General features: G+C 36.3%; 1 protein-coding gene across 1 annotated transcript in view; it reads left to right on the top strand.

The window, feature by feature from the left end:
* AHCY (adenosylhomocysteinase) overlaps positions 1–16,728 on the top strand; it is a gene marked incomplete in the record, with an annotated part of 361,029 nt that overhangs the window by 190,919 nt on the left and 153,382 nt on the right. The window contains 1 exon segment of the mRNA XM_044090274.1: positions 10,999–11,111. Coding sequence (XP_043946209.1) covers positions 10,999–11,111 — 113 coding nt within the window.

Genomic DNA, 16,728 nt, shown 5'->3' with positions numbered 1-16,728 from the left:
GTTTTAAAAATAGTTTTTAATTCTGGAAAGGGTTAATTATTGGTGTTCTAACTGTGCTTGTCTGGTTTAAGATTAAGTATGTTGAAATTCAGCATTGTAAGCTGTCGGTGAAATGGGAGTCAGTCAAATGAAATTTAGGTTAATTGAGTGTCGGTCAAATGGGTATCAGTCAAAAAAGTGTGTGTGTGTGTGTGTGTGTGTGTGTGTGTGTGTGTGTGTGTGTGTATATATATATATATATATATATATATATATATATATATATATATATATATATATATATTATAAAACACACACACACACACATATATATATATATATATATATATATATATATATATATATATATATATATATATATATATGTATATGTATATTAAGCATACATATACACACATACTATATATATATATATATATATATATATATATATATATATATATATATATATATATATATAAGCATACATACACAGACACACACACTATAATATATATTATATTGTGTTTGTGCAAATATGTATATATATTTCACTTGGGATTCCCTGATCCCTTTATCTTTGCCTATACTTTATGAATCCTTGATAGGGAAGGTGGTCTTTAACCTGTACTCCGAATGTCTTTTTAGCCTCTTCCATTATATTACCTTCCTGTCTCTAGTTTTTTGCTCCCATTACCTTTGTTCCTTTTGTTAGCTTCTTGCAGTAAAGTCTAGACCAATCTTCCTATTCTCTGTACCCCTAACTGCAGTTATCTCTAGGCAGAATCTATTTTCTCCAGTTTCGTGTTGGCTTAGTTCTTAGAATACTTTCTGCTACTTGTGAATAAAATATTTTGTATGGCTGTTCTCCTTACGGATCTGCATCTAAAATCCCACTCTCACCTTATTTTTTGAATTTTACTCCTGCTTCATCAGCATCCCTTTACTTTTTAAGTTATAGGTTTGTTTGTGTTATTTATGAGCCTTAACCTTGTAGCTCTAAAACTGAAGTGGATATCTTAATACATTTCACAACTGTCCTGCCATCCTGTTGGACTTGGGCAACACCTATGTTAAGAATATCTCAGACGTTTTATACACACAGGTTCTTTTCTTACTCTTGTATGTCTGAACAGGGCTTACTGTATAACAAACATTCTACTGCTTTATCAGGCCAGGCAAGTAGCCGTTCTTGGAGAAGAACATCTTGAAACTGCTTTGGAAAATAAGGGTGATATCTGAAGATGGACAGAGCATATAAATATTTGCTACATAGGAATTGCAATTAGCTGGAAGTTCTTTGAGCAGAAATAATGTATCTCAGAATGAAAACTGGCTCTAACTATATTTTTTGTTGTGAAAGTATCATTATGTTTAGTAACTGGATTATAAACTCTATGTATATGATTTTAGTAGGGGAAGTTGTATGCTCTTATTGAATACAGATAATGTTTGAACAGTTTATGAAAAGTACAGTTTACAAAAAAGTGTACTATTTCTTTCAGACCTTTTAGCATAAGAACTTTGCGCAAAGCCAAAAATAGAGATACGAGATACAAAGGCTCAAAATCAGGGACCGCATTTAAATATTGCTTTTATTAAATGTAAAGTTGCTAGAACATGTTTAGTATTGGTGTGCAGTTTTTTGTGTGAAGAATGTTAAGTCTGAACTTCAGATGTGTCTTTATTTAATGACTTCACCCAATGATTTGCTAGAAAACCACAGATGTTTGAGGAACAGACAAAAAATGTGAGGCACAAATCTGGATATTAAATTATGAACAGTTGAGGTATGGTTTGCACTCAGTACACATTCCTTACTGTTTACTTTGGCATCATAGTGGTCCAGCAGTTATGGTCTGCTTGTGCTCCTTCTCCGTGGCGACAGCTCATCTCCAAGTGCCATTGGGCATTTACAAACTGCTTTGTTTTCCTCTAGTATCCTAAAAACGTGCTGTAGGTGAACTGGTGCTTCTTCAGATTGAGCATGTGTGCTTGTCTGTCCATGCTTATTCTGCAATGGGCAGGTGCCATTTTAAGGTTTAGATTTTAAGGTTTAGATTCTCAGCTAAGTATGGAGTATGTATGAAGTATGGAGTGATTGAATATAATTTTTCTGCATTTTCTTGCTGCCTTTAGCTAATTCTGCCTAAAACGCCGATTTTCTAGAGTTTCTGTGATTTTAAAAGTATGTTTCAGCTACATATTGTACTTATTTTACTACCTGCACTTTAACAAAGTCGTTTTGTGTTTAAATTACTTGTTTAACTGTTGTAGGCTACACACTCAAGTGTGATAGCCATTTCTGTGCATTTGAAGTGTTTTTTTATTGTATCTGCTTTATTTTCTGAAAAAAAAAAATACTTGTTTTCTCGCCTTTCTAAGCTAGTATAGTCCAGTTTTCAGGTTAGTGCTGAATTCAGGGCTGTGTTACAAGTTTCTGTGTTTGCTCATACCTTACTTGGATAGACAGAAGTTTCTCTGTTCACTGTGAGAGAGGGAGCTTTGAGCAGCCTACCTGTCCCTGGAGGAGTGGTTTCAGCCCAGAAATTAGTAGTTTATTGGCCATTTTGGGCTAATTTCTATCTCTTTCCTTTCCCTGCTATAATACACGCATTTGCACGGTTTTGTGTGCCGGGCAGCGCCGGTTAGCTAGGATATTAGTATTCCCGGCTCCACAAAGTCTACTCTTCAATTTTTCTCTTGGAACTAGACAAACTTTCAACTTAAGCACTCAGAACCGTTCACTTCTCATCCCGGCACTTGCTCTAAACTCATAGCAAGCACTAATAAATCCTAGCACTAGACTCCCCCTATACTGTAGTGAAGGACAAGCCTCTCTATTCGACCTTACCAGCCAATCAGTAAAACAGTTCACTATACCTATCCAGGCATGTCCAAAGGGCAGTTTCAGGTGTACTGTCTGGTCCAACTGGTGAATCTGGGCATTTTGAGGCAATGTTACAGTTGCCTCATGTACACAGACAACCCTCTCCTCCTTCCACCAAACACTAATACATGCGAGAGATGCAGTTATACAGCCAAACTGGAAGCTAAGCTCTCTCAACCCAAGACTGGACCAGGCAGTCAAGAGGAGAAGGGAATTACTTGCATCACACCACCAGTCTCACATAGACCTTTGAAACCAGCACCGGCAAAAAACACACATAAGTACACGAAAACATACTTGGAGGCTCTAAATAAAAATCTGCAAAAGCAACAGAGGCCTGCAAAGCAGACATCCAAGCAACCTCCACCCCCCCCCCCCAACACAAACCATGAAACACATACTTCACAAAACCTGTGTGCCACGCAATCACACCCCTTAAGGCAAAATAACATGTCCAACACACTAGTAATAGGAGACTCTAGTCAGGCACACTGACGTCCCACTCACTAGGCTGAACAAGGAGAAGGTTACTGTTAGCTGCCTGTCGGGTGCTAGGATCCGCCACATAACACAAGCACTCAGGTCACTCCAGAACAAGTACAGATATTACTCATTGTCCATGTTGGTGTGAATGGCCTGAGCCGTACCTCTTTGGACTACATGAAGACGCTCTCTGATCACATAGCCCAAGCTGGTATGACCCTGAGTAGCATCCTGCCCTCACCAAGAATGATACCACGGTATAGAGAAAAAAATATCAATTTCAACAATTGGCTAAGCTTCTGGTGTCATTCAAAGGGGATCCAGTGTCTGTCAGCCTGGGATGGCATGCTCAACAAGCCACAGTGCTTCGCTAGAGACTGCTTGCACCTGTCACCCTTAGGCTTTCGAATACTGGCCAAGGCGCTTGCCACCCCCATAGTGCCTTTTTTAGATAAGGCTCAAAAGACAAATCCATCGCCATAAGTAGCACAAGTAACAAAAAACTGAGGGTAATGCTACTCAGTGCCAGAAGTGTAAACCTCAAAATGCACACACTCAAGGCACTCCTCAGTATGGAGAAAATCAATATATGCACCAGAAACCTGGTTTAAGGCTCTAGAGAGCACCCCAATCACTACCAGGCTACAACTCATACCATACATTTTGGCCACAAAACCTGGACCGAAATACAAAAGGCGGGGGAGTATCCATATTCATCAAGGATACCCACACCTCCAGGTTAGTGGCACAGCATGATGCTTCAGAGGTCATCCACGTGCAGCTAACAACGGGCAAAACTGCTATTCAAATTATAGCTTGCTACAGATCACTCACCATGTCCCAGGACCCCCACTCAGCATTCCTGGAAACACTGAGAAACATAAAGGTCTTACCAAACACCCTGATATTGGGTGATTTTAATTACCCAAATATTAACTGGGAGAACTGCTCGAGTACAAACTCCCTTGCCCAACATTTCCTAGAATTTATAAACTCAAACGCCCTGGATCAACTGGTCAACACCCCCACCAGAGGTGACAACATATTGGACCTGGTCATCACCAGTATGGGCGACCGGTGTTCCACACCGGACGTCAACCCCTCGTTGGTTAGATCTGACCATAAACTAATCACTCTGGATATCCACATTCCACCACCACTCCCGGTGAAAGAAACCACAGTGAAAAACTTTTCAAAAGCAAACTTCATGTTACTTAGGACCGAGGTGTGAAGTTTCAAAGCCCCCATGCTAAAGGATAATGCTGTCCAAGCTGCAAAATCCTTTACTAATGTACTCTACGTGCACCTACAAGAATGCATGGATCATGCTATCCCAAATAAATCAAGACTCACTCCTCCAAGAAAAGGAAACCAGTCTGGTGGACCCCTGCCATAAACAAGCTATACAATAGAAGGAGGAAACTAGTACAGAAAAGAGTAAATTCCCAAGAAGGGAAGACCTCCCTGATCAGTATCAGCAAGAAACGATGTTCCCTCATAAAATCATCCAAGGCTAGCTTCGAAAGAAAAATTGCCATGGACTCCAAAGATAACCACAAGGCATTTTTTAGCTATGTCAATAATCTAAGTGGCAATTCTCAGATCTGCTCGGAGTTGGTGTAGAATGGCACAAAATACACTGAACCGACCGATATAGCCAACATCCTGGCAGACAGCTTCAGTGCAAACTTCACCCCCCCCTCTCACCCCCAAACGGGCCCATAACTATACCAGAAGAATGTAGTGCCCCTGAAATCAGACACTCAGGTTAAAACAGCCCTCTCCAAAGCCAAAAACACAGCATCAATTGGACCAGACGGTGTCCCAGACTGCGTACTACATGAACTCAGATGAACTAACCCCTCACCTAAACACACTGTTTAAACTCAGCCTCTCCATAGGCTATGTGCCCACAGAGTGGCGCACAGCAATGGCTATTCCGCTCCACAAAGGTGGAGCCACAGTGGACCCCGGGAACCATCGCCCTATAAGCCTGACTAGCTTCGTCTGCAAAGCTATGGAGCGCATCATCATGGATCTCATTAACAGAGACATTGGGAACCTCCAAACACTGGACCCTACCCAGTTCGGCTTTAAGGGCAGATCATGCCTCCTAAACCTGGTGGACTTCTTTGAGACAGTTACCAAGGCTATAGACGAGGGAAATGTGGTCCACACAGCCTACCTAGACCTCGCAAAGGCCTTTGATACCATTCCCCACTCGGGTATTATAGACAAGCTCACCAGCCTGAACATAAACCCCTACATTACGAGATGGGTTGCCAACTGGCTCACAGACAGAACCCACATGGTAAGAGTTGCGGGAGCTAGGTCTGACTGTAAACCGGTTACAAGTGGCGTTCACCAGGGCTCAGTCCTAAGACCCCTCCTGTTCGGCATATACTTACAGGCAAGCAGAGGAGGACTATGGCTGACCAAGTTCACAGACTACTGCAAACTAGGGGCTATAATTGACTTTCCGGCTGACCCAGACATCCTCCAAAAGGGTCTCACGCAGACGGATACCTGGTGTCAAAACCATGACCTCAAGCTAAATGCCAAAAAGTGCATAGTGATCCCCTTTGGGAAATAAAGTACCCACAAACTATCACATAGGTGGTAGCCCCCTAAATACGGAAGACGTAGTAAGGGATCTGGGGACCCAAGTAGATAGTAACTTCTCCTTTAATAATCACGTTGCAAAAGTGGTTAGAAAATCCTTCTATGTGGCCCACCTAATCACAAAAGGGTTTGCATCCAGATCGAAAGAGGTCATTGGGCCCCTCTACGCATCACTCATGAGACCCATCATAGAGTACAATGCCCTGTTTGGGATGTACCTTACAAGACACCTGCAACAACTGGAAAGACCACAGATGTACCTCACCAAGAGGATCACTGGCATCAAGCAGATACCCTATGCAGCTCGACTGAAGAAACTCCAGCTGTACTCTGTTGCATACCGCCTACTCAGAGGTGATCTCTGCCTGACATACAAGGCCATGTCCAACCCAGAATTGATGGACATGCTCCACCTAAAGAAAACCATATCCCCTCAAGCCACACGCTTCAGGGATCTAAACCTCACCACAACAATAAATAGTATGTGCTGGAGGGTTAGATTCCTGTCCCAGGGACTTCCCATGCTCTGGAACAAGATTCCAATCTACATTAGGCAGAGCTCCTCGCTAACTCTCTTCAAGAGAAACCTTGACGAGTGGATGGGAAACAAAGTTTACCCCAGGGATCACTTCAATGGCTCTGCTGGACAGCGGCACAAGGAACTAATCTAAGGGGATGGCGAAAGCCAACACATTCCACCTAGGCTTATAAATGCCTTCGGGCAGATAGCCTAGTACCTATCTATGAACCTAAGCGTTCATACGGACTTCAGTTTCCCTGTAATATTGAGATTAAACAGTTGATTGGAAAATGTAACTGCTGCTTCCTGTCCTGTACTTAATGTGTTCTGTGGATGAACAGGGTCTTCCAACTGTTTCAATATTAGCAGATTTATGATGGAATCAAACTGACTCCGCAGTCTCAGAATGCAGGATAGAAAATGTATGGTGATCGCTAGTTAGGAAGAGGTAGGGGAAAACTTGAGTGACAAAATCAAAACTTCTAAGATACCTAGGAGCTAAATATAGTGAAGTGCCTTGCTACCCAAGTTAACATCATTTGTGTATCACATTGTTAGGATCAAATTGTAGAAAAGTAGAAAGTTAAGACCAGGGGATAAATTTGACCAGGTGAGTGAATTTGCAGACATGAAGTGGCAAACTAAAAAAACAAAAGCTTTGTGAAGTCCAAGTCTTAAAACCTTTGTGAGGCAAGACTGAGCTGAATAGTTAATTGGGGAGGGGGGGTTATTAACCAGTGATGCTTGTAAGGAAGATACTAAAGTTTGTAGCAGCTTATGTGGTATTTGGCTATTATGAGCTTGGGCAAAGTCGAAGGGTTTCTCAGCATTACTGAGGAGATTTATTGTGTGAAAATCAGTTTTCAACCACTAAAATGACAAAGTTGCAAGAGACCATCATAAGGACTGGTTAAGCACTGGGTAGATTTTCTTTGTGGCATAATCATGAATTATCTGTAAATCTCATTTCTTTTTCAGGACATATTTTAGTGATTCTCCACTGATGCATGCAGACAAAGGACATGAAGCAATGAGCAAAAAGGCTGACGTTGTCAAATGGCATCATGGATTTTTCAAGTTTTTTTGTAGCTTGAATTGCACAATCTCATTTAAGATGATGAGGGTTGCAGTATGTTTTGTCACCAGCAAGGTTCTCTGAATGTGGGAGTGCCTTTGAAATACTAAGACAAAAATATAATTAACAGTAACCTGATGCTTCCATTTGTGCAGGAAAGCAACAGCAAAAGGTGACGGAGGTACCATTTGCATTGCTGCACTACCTTTTCATGACAGGTAGCGGTTTACAGATTATACCTCACGTTCTATGGTCTTATTTATTTATTTACATTTCTTTACTGGGAAATTCCAGCTGGACGCAGGTCCTTTTTCAGCAGATGCCCGGGGAGAAAGGCTCCACATGTACATGACAGAGATACAAAGTTGTAGCAATAGTAAACAACATTACAGGTTGTTGGCTTTAATACAATAACAAGATATTGATTATCAACAGTATGTACAGTAAATGTTGTAAATTAAGATTTTTTCTGGCCGTGTATAATATCAGTATGTAAGCAGCCTGCTAGGTATGAGTGAGGGGCTTTGTTGACTAGGATCCAGTCATGTAAGGTATGATTGTTAGGGTTTTTGTTGATTCGGGTAGGGGATTAAATTAGTTGTGATCCCATGGAGATTAAGGTGAATGGTTGGGAGACTGTTATTACAGGATAGCCAGTTGATGTTGGTCACCAAGAATGATGGTTTCCTGGGGTAGAGATAGAGGAGCGCAGCTCAGGAGATTTTCTAGGGGTGTAGTATTTTGTCCTGGTGGGAAATAGCATCCTATGATATTGATTGTTTTGTTTGGGTTTAGTTTGAGATTGACATAAAGGATTTCTTCATTGTTGTGGTGAGTGGCAGATGAGTTCAGGAGTTGAATATTGAGGTGGTGTTTAAATATCAATGCTACACCACCTCCTTTTTTGTACAATCTGTCTATGCGAAGGATGTTGTATTCAGGTGGAAGTATTTCCTCACTTATGTGAGGTTTGAGCCAGGTTTCAGTTAGGAAGAGAATATCTGGGGAATATATGCTTATGCTGGCTTGTAGTTCTTTGATTTTATTGCATATGCTTCTGATGTTTAGGGACATTATAAGTATAAGTTATTGGAGTAGAGTTCAAGTAAATTGACTTGGTCCACTTCATTTCAATGATCAAAGGTAGTAAGGTGGGGGAACTGAGGTTGAAATCTCTGAAGTGAGTTGGCATGTACAAATCTAGGTATGTGAGGCAGATTTCAGGGGAAACAGACTGTTTAGAAATGTTGGAATAAGAACTGGTGAGCACTACCCCAGATTTGAGGTTGGGGTTTAAGCAGGAGTCCACAACATTTTACTTTTGAAGTTTTACTGAAAGTTTAATTTACATTTGTACTGAGGGAATGTTCCTGATACCCCATCTGACTCTCGGTGTCTAACACTTAACTTTTTAGGGTGCTCATCTTCTACACCTCCACGTTTATCCCCTTTTCTCTGAGGTGATATGTCTTTGAAGATGCTTTTAAAATTGCGGTGTGAGGGAATAGGGAGGGGTTTGACCTCTTGCCAAACATTTAGTTGAGTGTTAGAATGTTGCATATTATCGTTGGAATGTTAAATGCTATGGCATTCTATTAACTGGCAATATGCTTGTCTGTGTTATTTACGGTACTGTACAGTAGCTTCTATAACATCTAGTAGTCCTAGGGAAGGGAAATTCCTTTTGCACTCTTCATGGTGTAGTCATACAACTATGATACTGCAGTTACGTTTTAATTAGCAGTTCAATGGAAAATACATTAGGAGCACCTGACAGCGAGTGAATTGGAGTTCAGTGACATGGTTACAGTTTGATTTGAAAGAGACTATTCTTGGAAGGGTCACATTAGTTGCCAGTAGAACTGTGTGTGCTTTAATGTATTGGCATAAAATGTAATTTTACATGAAGCAGTAATATAGAAGACAAGAGTTCAGTGTTCCCGTTTTAAAACTGCTGAAGATGAGGACTTGGTCAGTTTGGTTGATGAGGGCTTATTTTGGCAGCTTTTTACTTTGTTACAGCAGTAGGAACCTGAAAATCTAAACCTGCAAGAATTGTTTTGCAGATATTAAGACTGTGTGCTCTGACTTATTTTTACACCATGAATGTGTGTCCCTATTCAGCCAGCAGAGGATTTCCTAACACCTACCAGATGAAGGTTTGATGCTGAGATGTTACAGTGCGGAAGCTGATTTGTAAGGAGAGCACTATTCTCAGGTGTAGATTTGGCTGGAGAGACATCAGCCAATGTACTTTCTTAGCAGGCCTGCTCTGAAATTTCTTCATTATTATTCTATTGTTAAAACATTCTGTACTCCCATCTGAAACAACGATAAACATCTCTTCTCCATTCTAGAAGTGGGCATGCTAAAACACACTGGAGGTGGCACTGATGCACATTTCTTGCTTTAAGCCCCATAATTGTCTTGTGTTTAATTTTTTGAAATAGTTGGATAGTAGAAGACTATCACTGTTCATATTAATATCGCATTGCAAGTGATTTTACATAGCCTTGCATAAACTGACAGAAGGAAGTTACTGATTTGTCTGCATTTGTATATGTGTATATATGTATGTATATATGTATGTATATATATATATATATATATATATATATATATATATATATATATATATATATATATACACACACAAACACACACAAACACACACAAACACACACAAACACACACAAACACACACACACAAGTCGATTCAAACAGCAATGAACCTTTGTTGGGGAATTGCACATCCATGATCACCCATGCGGGGAAACTGCCCCTGCACTCCCATGCATAGTATAAGTCTGCAAATCTTTGTTGTAAAATGCAGTATACACTCTTGCATTAACTTTTTGTTGATCAAACTGTAGATTTTGAGCACTTGACAAGTGTGAACACCCTTCAGTTGAATCAATTTGTTTCTTGAGTGTTAAAACTAGGTTGCAACCCTTCTGTTAACTACCACCAGGGTTCTTTGCTAGCCACTAGGCATGCAAACCAGGAGACCATTAATGAGCCCAGCCCAAATTCCCCGAAACACTGGTTAAGTGACATGCTCAAGGTCACACAACAGGCAAATGAATACACAAGTACACCATCAACAATTCACAACCATGATTCTTTTTGCTAACTGACGATCTCCCTGATTAATGAGAGGGTTCTCTGGATGTGGTCCAAAAAGTTCGTTCAGGGCCGTGATTTCTGGAAAACAGGAACACCTAGCATCTGTTTAAGTATAATTTATGTTAATGGGTCAATAAACTGCCAAAAATGTTACCTGTTATCACATGACGCATGCTTTTATTTTTTTCTTACATTGTTGCCCATTTTATGGATTGAAGTGAATGCTCATATGAGACTGTATGCAGCGTTGAAGTGAGCAGTGTGAAATCGGTCTTCTGAGTCCTTTCCTTTTACTTCCCATAGGAATTCGTGGGATCTCTGAAGAGACGACAACTGGTGTCCACAATCTGTACAAGATGTTGAAGAAAGGTGAACTGAAGGTGCCAGCCATAAATGTTAATGACTCTGTCACAAAGGTAATTTTTGCATAAGTGGCAGCAATGTAGATGTTTGGGGAATTCTATCAGCATGTGCAAAAGGCTAATGTCAACATTCTGACCCTCATGTGACTAATGCAAAATAGTGAACAGTCATGTGAGCAGCAAATTTATGAAGCTAAAAGATCAAAACCATGCCATCCAAGTGTGTGTAAAGATACACACATCAAAATTCTAGTTTTTCTAATTAATGCTTTTGCATGGGGATAATCCTCCTGTAACATTCATATAAGATGGGTGGGCTGTACCACCCACACTACCACTACTATATTTTTCTTTTTTCAAAACAGGTTTATTGTTTTAACATATAAGAGAAATATCATAACAATTTTATGCAAGTAATTAAAAATAGGTATTATTATAATATTCAACAAAACAACTAAAGTATTTACAAAGACATCCACTACAATCAGATCAATTAATTAAACTAAAATACCGTGCTATTGAAATTAGAATTTTTTTAACAAATTTTGTAAATTATCCCATCCAATATAATATGATGTTTTTCTAGTTGTTCTCATTCTAATTGTGCTTATTTCCATATGGCACATTATATTCATAACATTTTTAAATTCATTGAACGAAGGAGGTGTATCTGAAATCCAATTTCTAGTTATTTTTTTCCTGGCCACTGCTAGGATAGACCATAACAAGGGAAGCTTAATATTTTTAACACATTGAGGTACAGGTGTGTTGAATAATATAAGAGACTTAGAAATAATGAAATTATCTGTAAAAAGAGCCTGCAAAAATTCATTAATTGACTTCCAGTATTCTTTCAACTTCTTACAGTCATAAAACATATGAGCCCAGTCAGCATTAATTTCTACATTACATCTCTTACATAGATTATCTTTATTATTTATTTTATTCATCATCAAAGGTGTATAAAAAGATCTATGTAAAAATTTCCATGTATAAAGTCTCCAGACAATGGAAGATGTAGTTCTATAAGCAGATTCCAATATATATTGTTTATCTTGTTGAGTTGGTGGGTCCCCATTAATAGAGGTGAAATAATTCCAGTATGAATCTACACTGTAAAAAGTTTCTTGTCTGATAATTTTATGTATATATGAAAGTTTACCTTTATCAGAAACTTTATGCTGTAAATTTAATATCAAGTAATCAATCAGTTTTGGAATAGATTCTTTAACTGTTATAGACATTAGATCTATTCTATCAATGAGATGTTGTCTAAAGATCTGAACCTCTAACCAGCAAGTTTCTCTTAGATCAAATTCTTGTTTTAAGAAATCTAGATTTTTAACTTTATTATCAGATATCAACTGATACCAGTACTTTAGATCATTATCTATAGCTAAATGAGCTCCTTCAGAAGTAGATGACATAAGCATACCCTGAGTATACATTATAGGAATACAATAAAATTCCATTCCCTATACTTAGGGTGCATGAATATAAAGTTACGATAACTAATAATAATATTTAATGGGTAACAAACCATATGTTTAGGTGTAATAGGTGAAGTACAAAATTCCTTTAGCAACCACAACATGGAGTTATTTACAATCATATTTTTGTGTTAAGGAGATTTTCATGAAGTGCATACTAATTAGCTCCCAATAATCTTTCCATTTTGCGATATATGACTGATCTATTAATAAAGTAATAACTTTTATAATAGAAGAGATGATATATAAATTAAAGTCTGGAAAAGAAATACCCCCTTGAGACCAGCTATTAGTATGTTTCTTTAATGCAATCCTAGGTCTATTAGGTGCCCATAAGAAATTTAACATTAGTGTATTCAGTTTCTTGATAATTATTTTTGTAGGTGAAAGTATTATTGATTGTATTAAGTATAAAATCTTGGGGAATATTATCATTTTAATAATTGTAAGTCTCTCCTCCATAGTAAAAACATTATTCCAGGTATTAAAAGATTTTGTATATTAAGAAAACAGGTATTATAGTTATTATATATAATAGATTTAATATCTTTAGATAGTATTATACCTAAATAAGTTATCTGACCTGAATTGGGTACATATTTAGTAAAATCACTAATGAGAATATTTTTCGTGTATATATAGGTAGTATTTTAGTTTTTTCTTCATTGAATATTAAACCAGAAATACTTTTAAAATTCATCATTTTATCAAATAAAGACTGCATAGAAGAATTAGATCCTGCTGATGTAATTAGAACATCATCTGCAAAAAGTTGAATTTTTGATGTTGTATTTTCGTCTATTTTAAAACCCTCTATGTCAGTACTGTTTCTAATCAAATTAGCCCAAGGCTCCATTACTAAAGTGAATAGTGGAGAAAGTGGACATCCTTGCTTTGTACCTTTAAGAATGGGTATTTTTTGTGAAACATATGTTCCTACCTTAATATAAGCCAGTGTTCCTTTGTATAAATGCTCAATTAAATTTACAAATGCATCAGAGAAGTTTGTGCATTTCAGTAAGGTAAACAGATAGTCCCAACTTACTGAATCAAATGCTGAACCTATATCAAGACTAATAAGTGTTAAATCTTTCTTTTCCTATTTGCAAAATCAATTAATGTTAAAGTTCTTCTTATATTATCAAAAGTATTTCTATTTACAATGAAGCCCGTCTGATCTATATCTATAATGCCGGGATGATTGTCTTCAATCTATCAGCAAAAATACTCATAAACATTTTATAATCAACATTAAGTAATGAGATGGGTCGATATGAAGAACATCTAGTTGGATCTTTATTAGGTTTTAAAATTGGTGAAATAAATGTATATTTCAAGATGGGGGTTATTAACTCAGTTTGGGCCAAAATAAAACCTTATGTATTAATGAATATGTAGTTTTAGAAAGGATTTTATATATCTCTGGTATAATACCATCATTACCCGGTGCTTTGTTTGATTTAAGCTTATTTATTTGTGTAATAACTTCTGTATATGAAATACTCTTGTCCAATAGTTTAATCTGTTGTTTATTAAGCTTTTTATTCATGTTTGTGGTTATAAACTCCTTTATTTTATCTTTAGGTTCCATGTTAATGTTGTTATGGTTAATCTTGTGAAAGTGATTTCTAAATTCATCCAGTATTTCTGGTATACTAGAAACATTCTTCTTTTTCCTTAGAGAAAAGATTTCTTTGATATGGTTTTGTTTATTCAATCTTTTTGTTTTATTTTTAAGTCTATGCAAGTATTTGGGGCTTATTGAATAAGACAAAAACTTATATTTCTCTAAAGTTATTTTAACTTTGAGTTAAAATTTCTTTGTATTTCTCATTTAGTTTGTTTATTTCTTCAATAACTTTCTTGTCCATAATATTTTCTTTATTATTATGTTTATGAGTCTAATTTACTTTGAATATCTAACAATTCCTTATCCCAAGATTTCCTTTTATTATTATACCATCTGATACTTTGTCCATATAGATATGATTTTAAGGCATCCCAAACATAGACAATGGAGACTTCAGGAGTATTATTTATGTCTAGAAAATGTTGTACTTCTGAAAGTATATATTCTTTATAGTCTTTTAGCTGAGTTAAGTATGCTGGTATCCTTTTGATCTGAACATTATGAGTAATTTTTATCATGAATTCAAAAACAATTGAGTTATGATCAGATATAGGACATGAAATGATTTTGGAATTAATTAAATCTGTTACCATCTGGTTAGAAATAAAGACCCTATCTATTTTTGTATAAGTTTTGTATCTGTTAGAAAAAAAGGTGTATGGTAATGATTTTGAATCTATCTGATTATTAATATCATTCAAATGATAAGAATTAGCAAAATCATTTAAATGTTTTGCATTAGATGTAATTCTTCTTTTCCTTATAGTGGTAGTATACAATTAAAATCACCAGCTAAAATAATATCCCCTATAGAGAATGATATGATCTTATCAATATGATGTTTCACTGTATTAATACCAATTCCAGGTATCCAATATACATTAATTAAAGTGTAAGTCTTCCCATTAATTTGTATTGTAACCATACAAAACATTCCTTTGTCATCCTGAAAAGACTTAATGGTTTTAGGAATGGGCATACTTTTATTCCATAAAATAGCCACTCCTCTTTTTTTCTGAGTGTGCTCTGAACTAACCAATACCGTATACTTATTAGTGGCTAGTTTATCAATATCTTTTTTCAAGAGATGGGTTTCTTGCAGGAAGACTAGATTGGCCTTGTGTAAATTAATGTATCTTATTAGGCTTGCCCTTTTACACAGATTATTCAATCCATTAATGTTTAAAGAAATTCCTTTTAAAGATGTCATTTGGCATTTTTAAAACTCAAGAATCTTATGATCGAAATAACAATTAACAAGATAAATAATGTTACATCTCCTCTTTTAGGTGTACCTTTAAATATAGCTGTATTTATTAAATCTCTTATGGGATTTTGTATAGGATTCAATTTTGTTTGTAGTGACAATGAGTGTACAAAATATATTGTGGATGTCAAAACTATATACATATAACAATGAACAAGTGAAAATAATGTAAGGATTAAACCTTGCATCCAGCCTGGAGTTGAAAACTCCAACTTTGAGTAGTATTTACTACTCAAGTTAACCCCCTACCCTAAGCAGCAGTACCTCAGCTACCACCTTATCAGTTTAATACTTGTTATATTTAACTGAGGTTAACAGTTTTCAATTCAATTATCTATCAAGACAAAACTACACATTTGGTAAACCAGCATCATATAAACTAAAATAAACTTTTTTTTTTTTTTAAAAACTGTTCATACTACTATATAGATCTATGTAATATATAACACTTGTATTCAAATAGCATTCAAATAATCTTGATGTTAGAAATCAAGAGGAGAGAAAATTAGGTTCTAACATTCATTTAAATCAAAAACTTTGGCTAATATGATTCAGACATTACATATATTAAGATGCATCTATTTTCTGTCATGTGAATACTATTATCAGCTTCCAAAAAAAAATCTTGAATTGTTTGTATATGAGCATTTACTTAAACTCATTATTGTCAATAGAGTAAAATATTGTATTCATAAAAATTATTATAAATCATATTGCATAGTTATGCAAATTCTCAGAAACACTTGCATTATTAAAAAAAAAAAAGCCATCACACACAGACACACACACACACACATACATACACATACACACACACACACACACACACACACACATATATATATATATATATATATATATATATATATATATATATATATATCTGATCTCACTGAGTTATGTCCTTGTTGAGCACTATCCTACTTGCTGTCCCTAGAATAAATCTGTCTGCTTTATAGAAAATAATGCACAGCAAACACATTTTAGTAACCAGATTTTACAATCATGCTAACCTACTGCTTTAAAATATATCACATGACATTTCTTCCAGAATAGAATTATAAAATTGTTTATGCTTGTCAATCAGATGAATTACATGAATTATAATAAAGTATATGTTTGGAATAGAAGTTTTTAACACAGATTATTATGCTGCTGTTAAGTAGATTTTCAAAAACATTTAAATAAATGTTTCATTTTCTATGCCTTCTAAAATAAGACATTTACTTACTACAAGAAACTACATCATTTAAACTCATTATAACTGACATTTTATGAATAGAG

Source organism: Protopterus annectens, chromosome 12.part0, assembly GCF_019279795.1.
Source record: "Protopterus annectens isolate FY-2018-M chromosome 12.part0, PAN1.0, whole genome shotgun sequence".
Lineage (NCBI taxonomy): Eukaryota > Metazoa > Chordata > Ceratodontiformes > Protopteridae > Protopterus > Protopterus annectens.
This window is presented reverse-complemented; position numbering and strand designations above follow the sequence as displayed.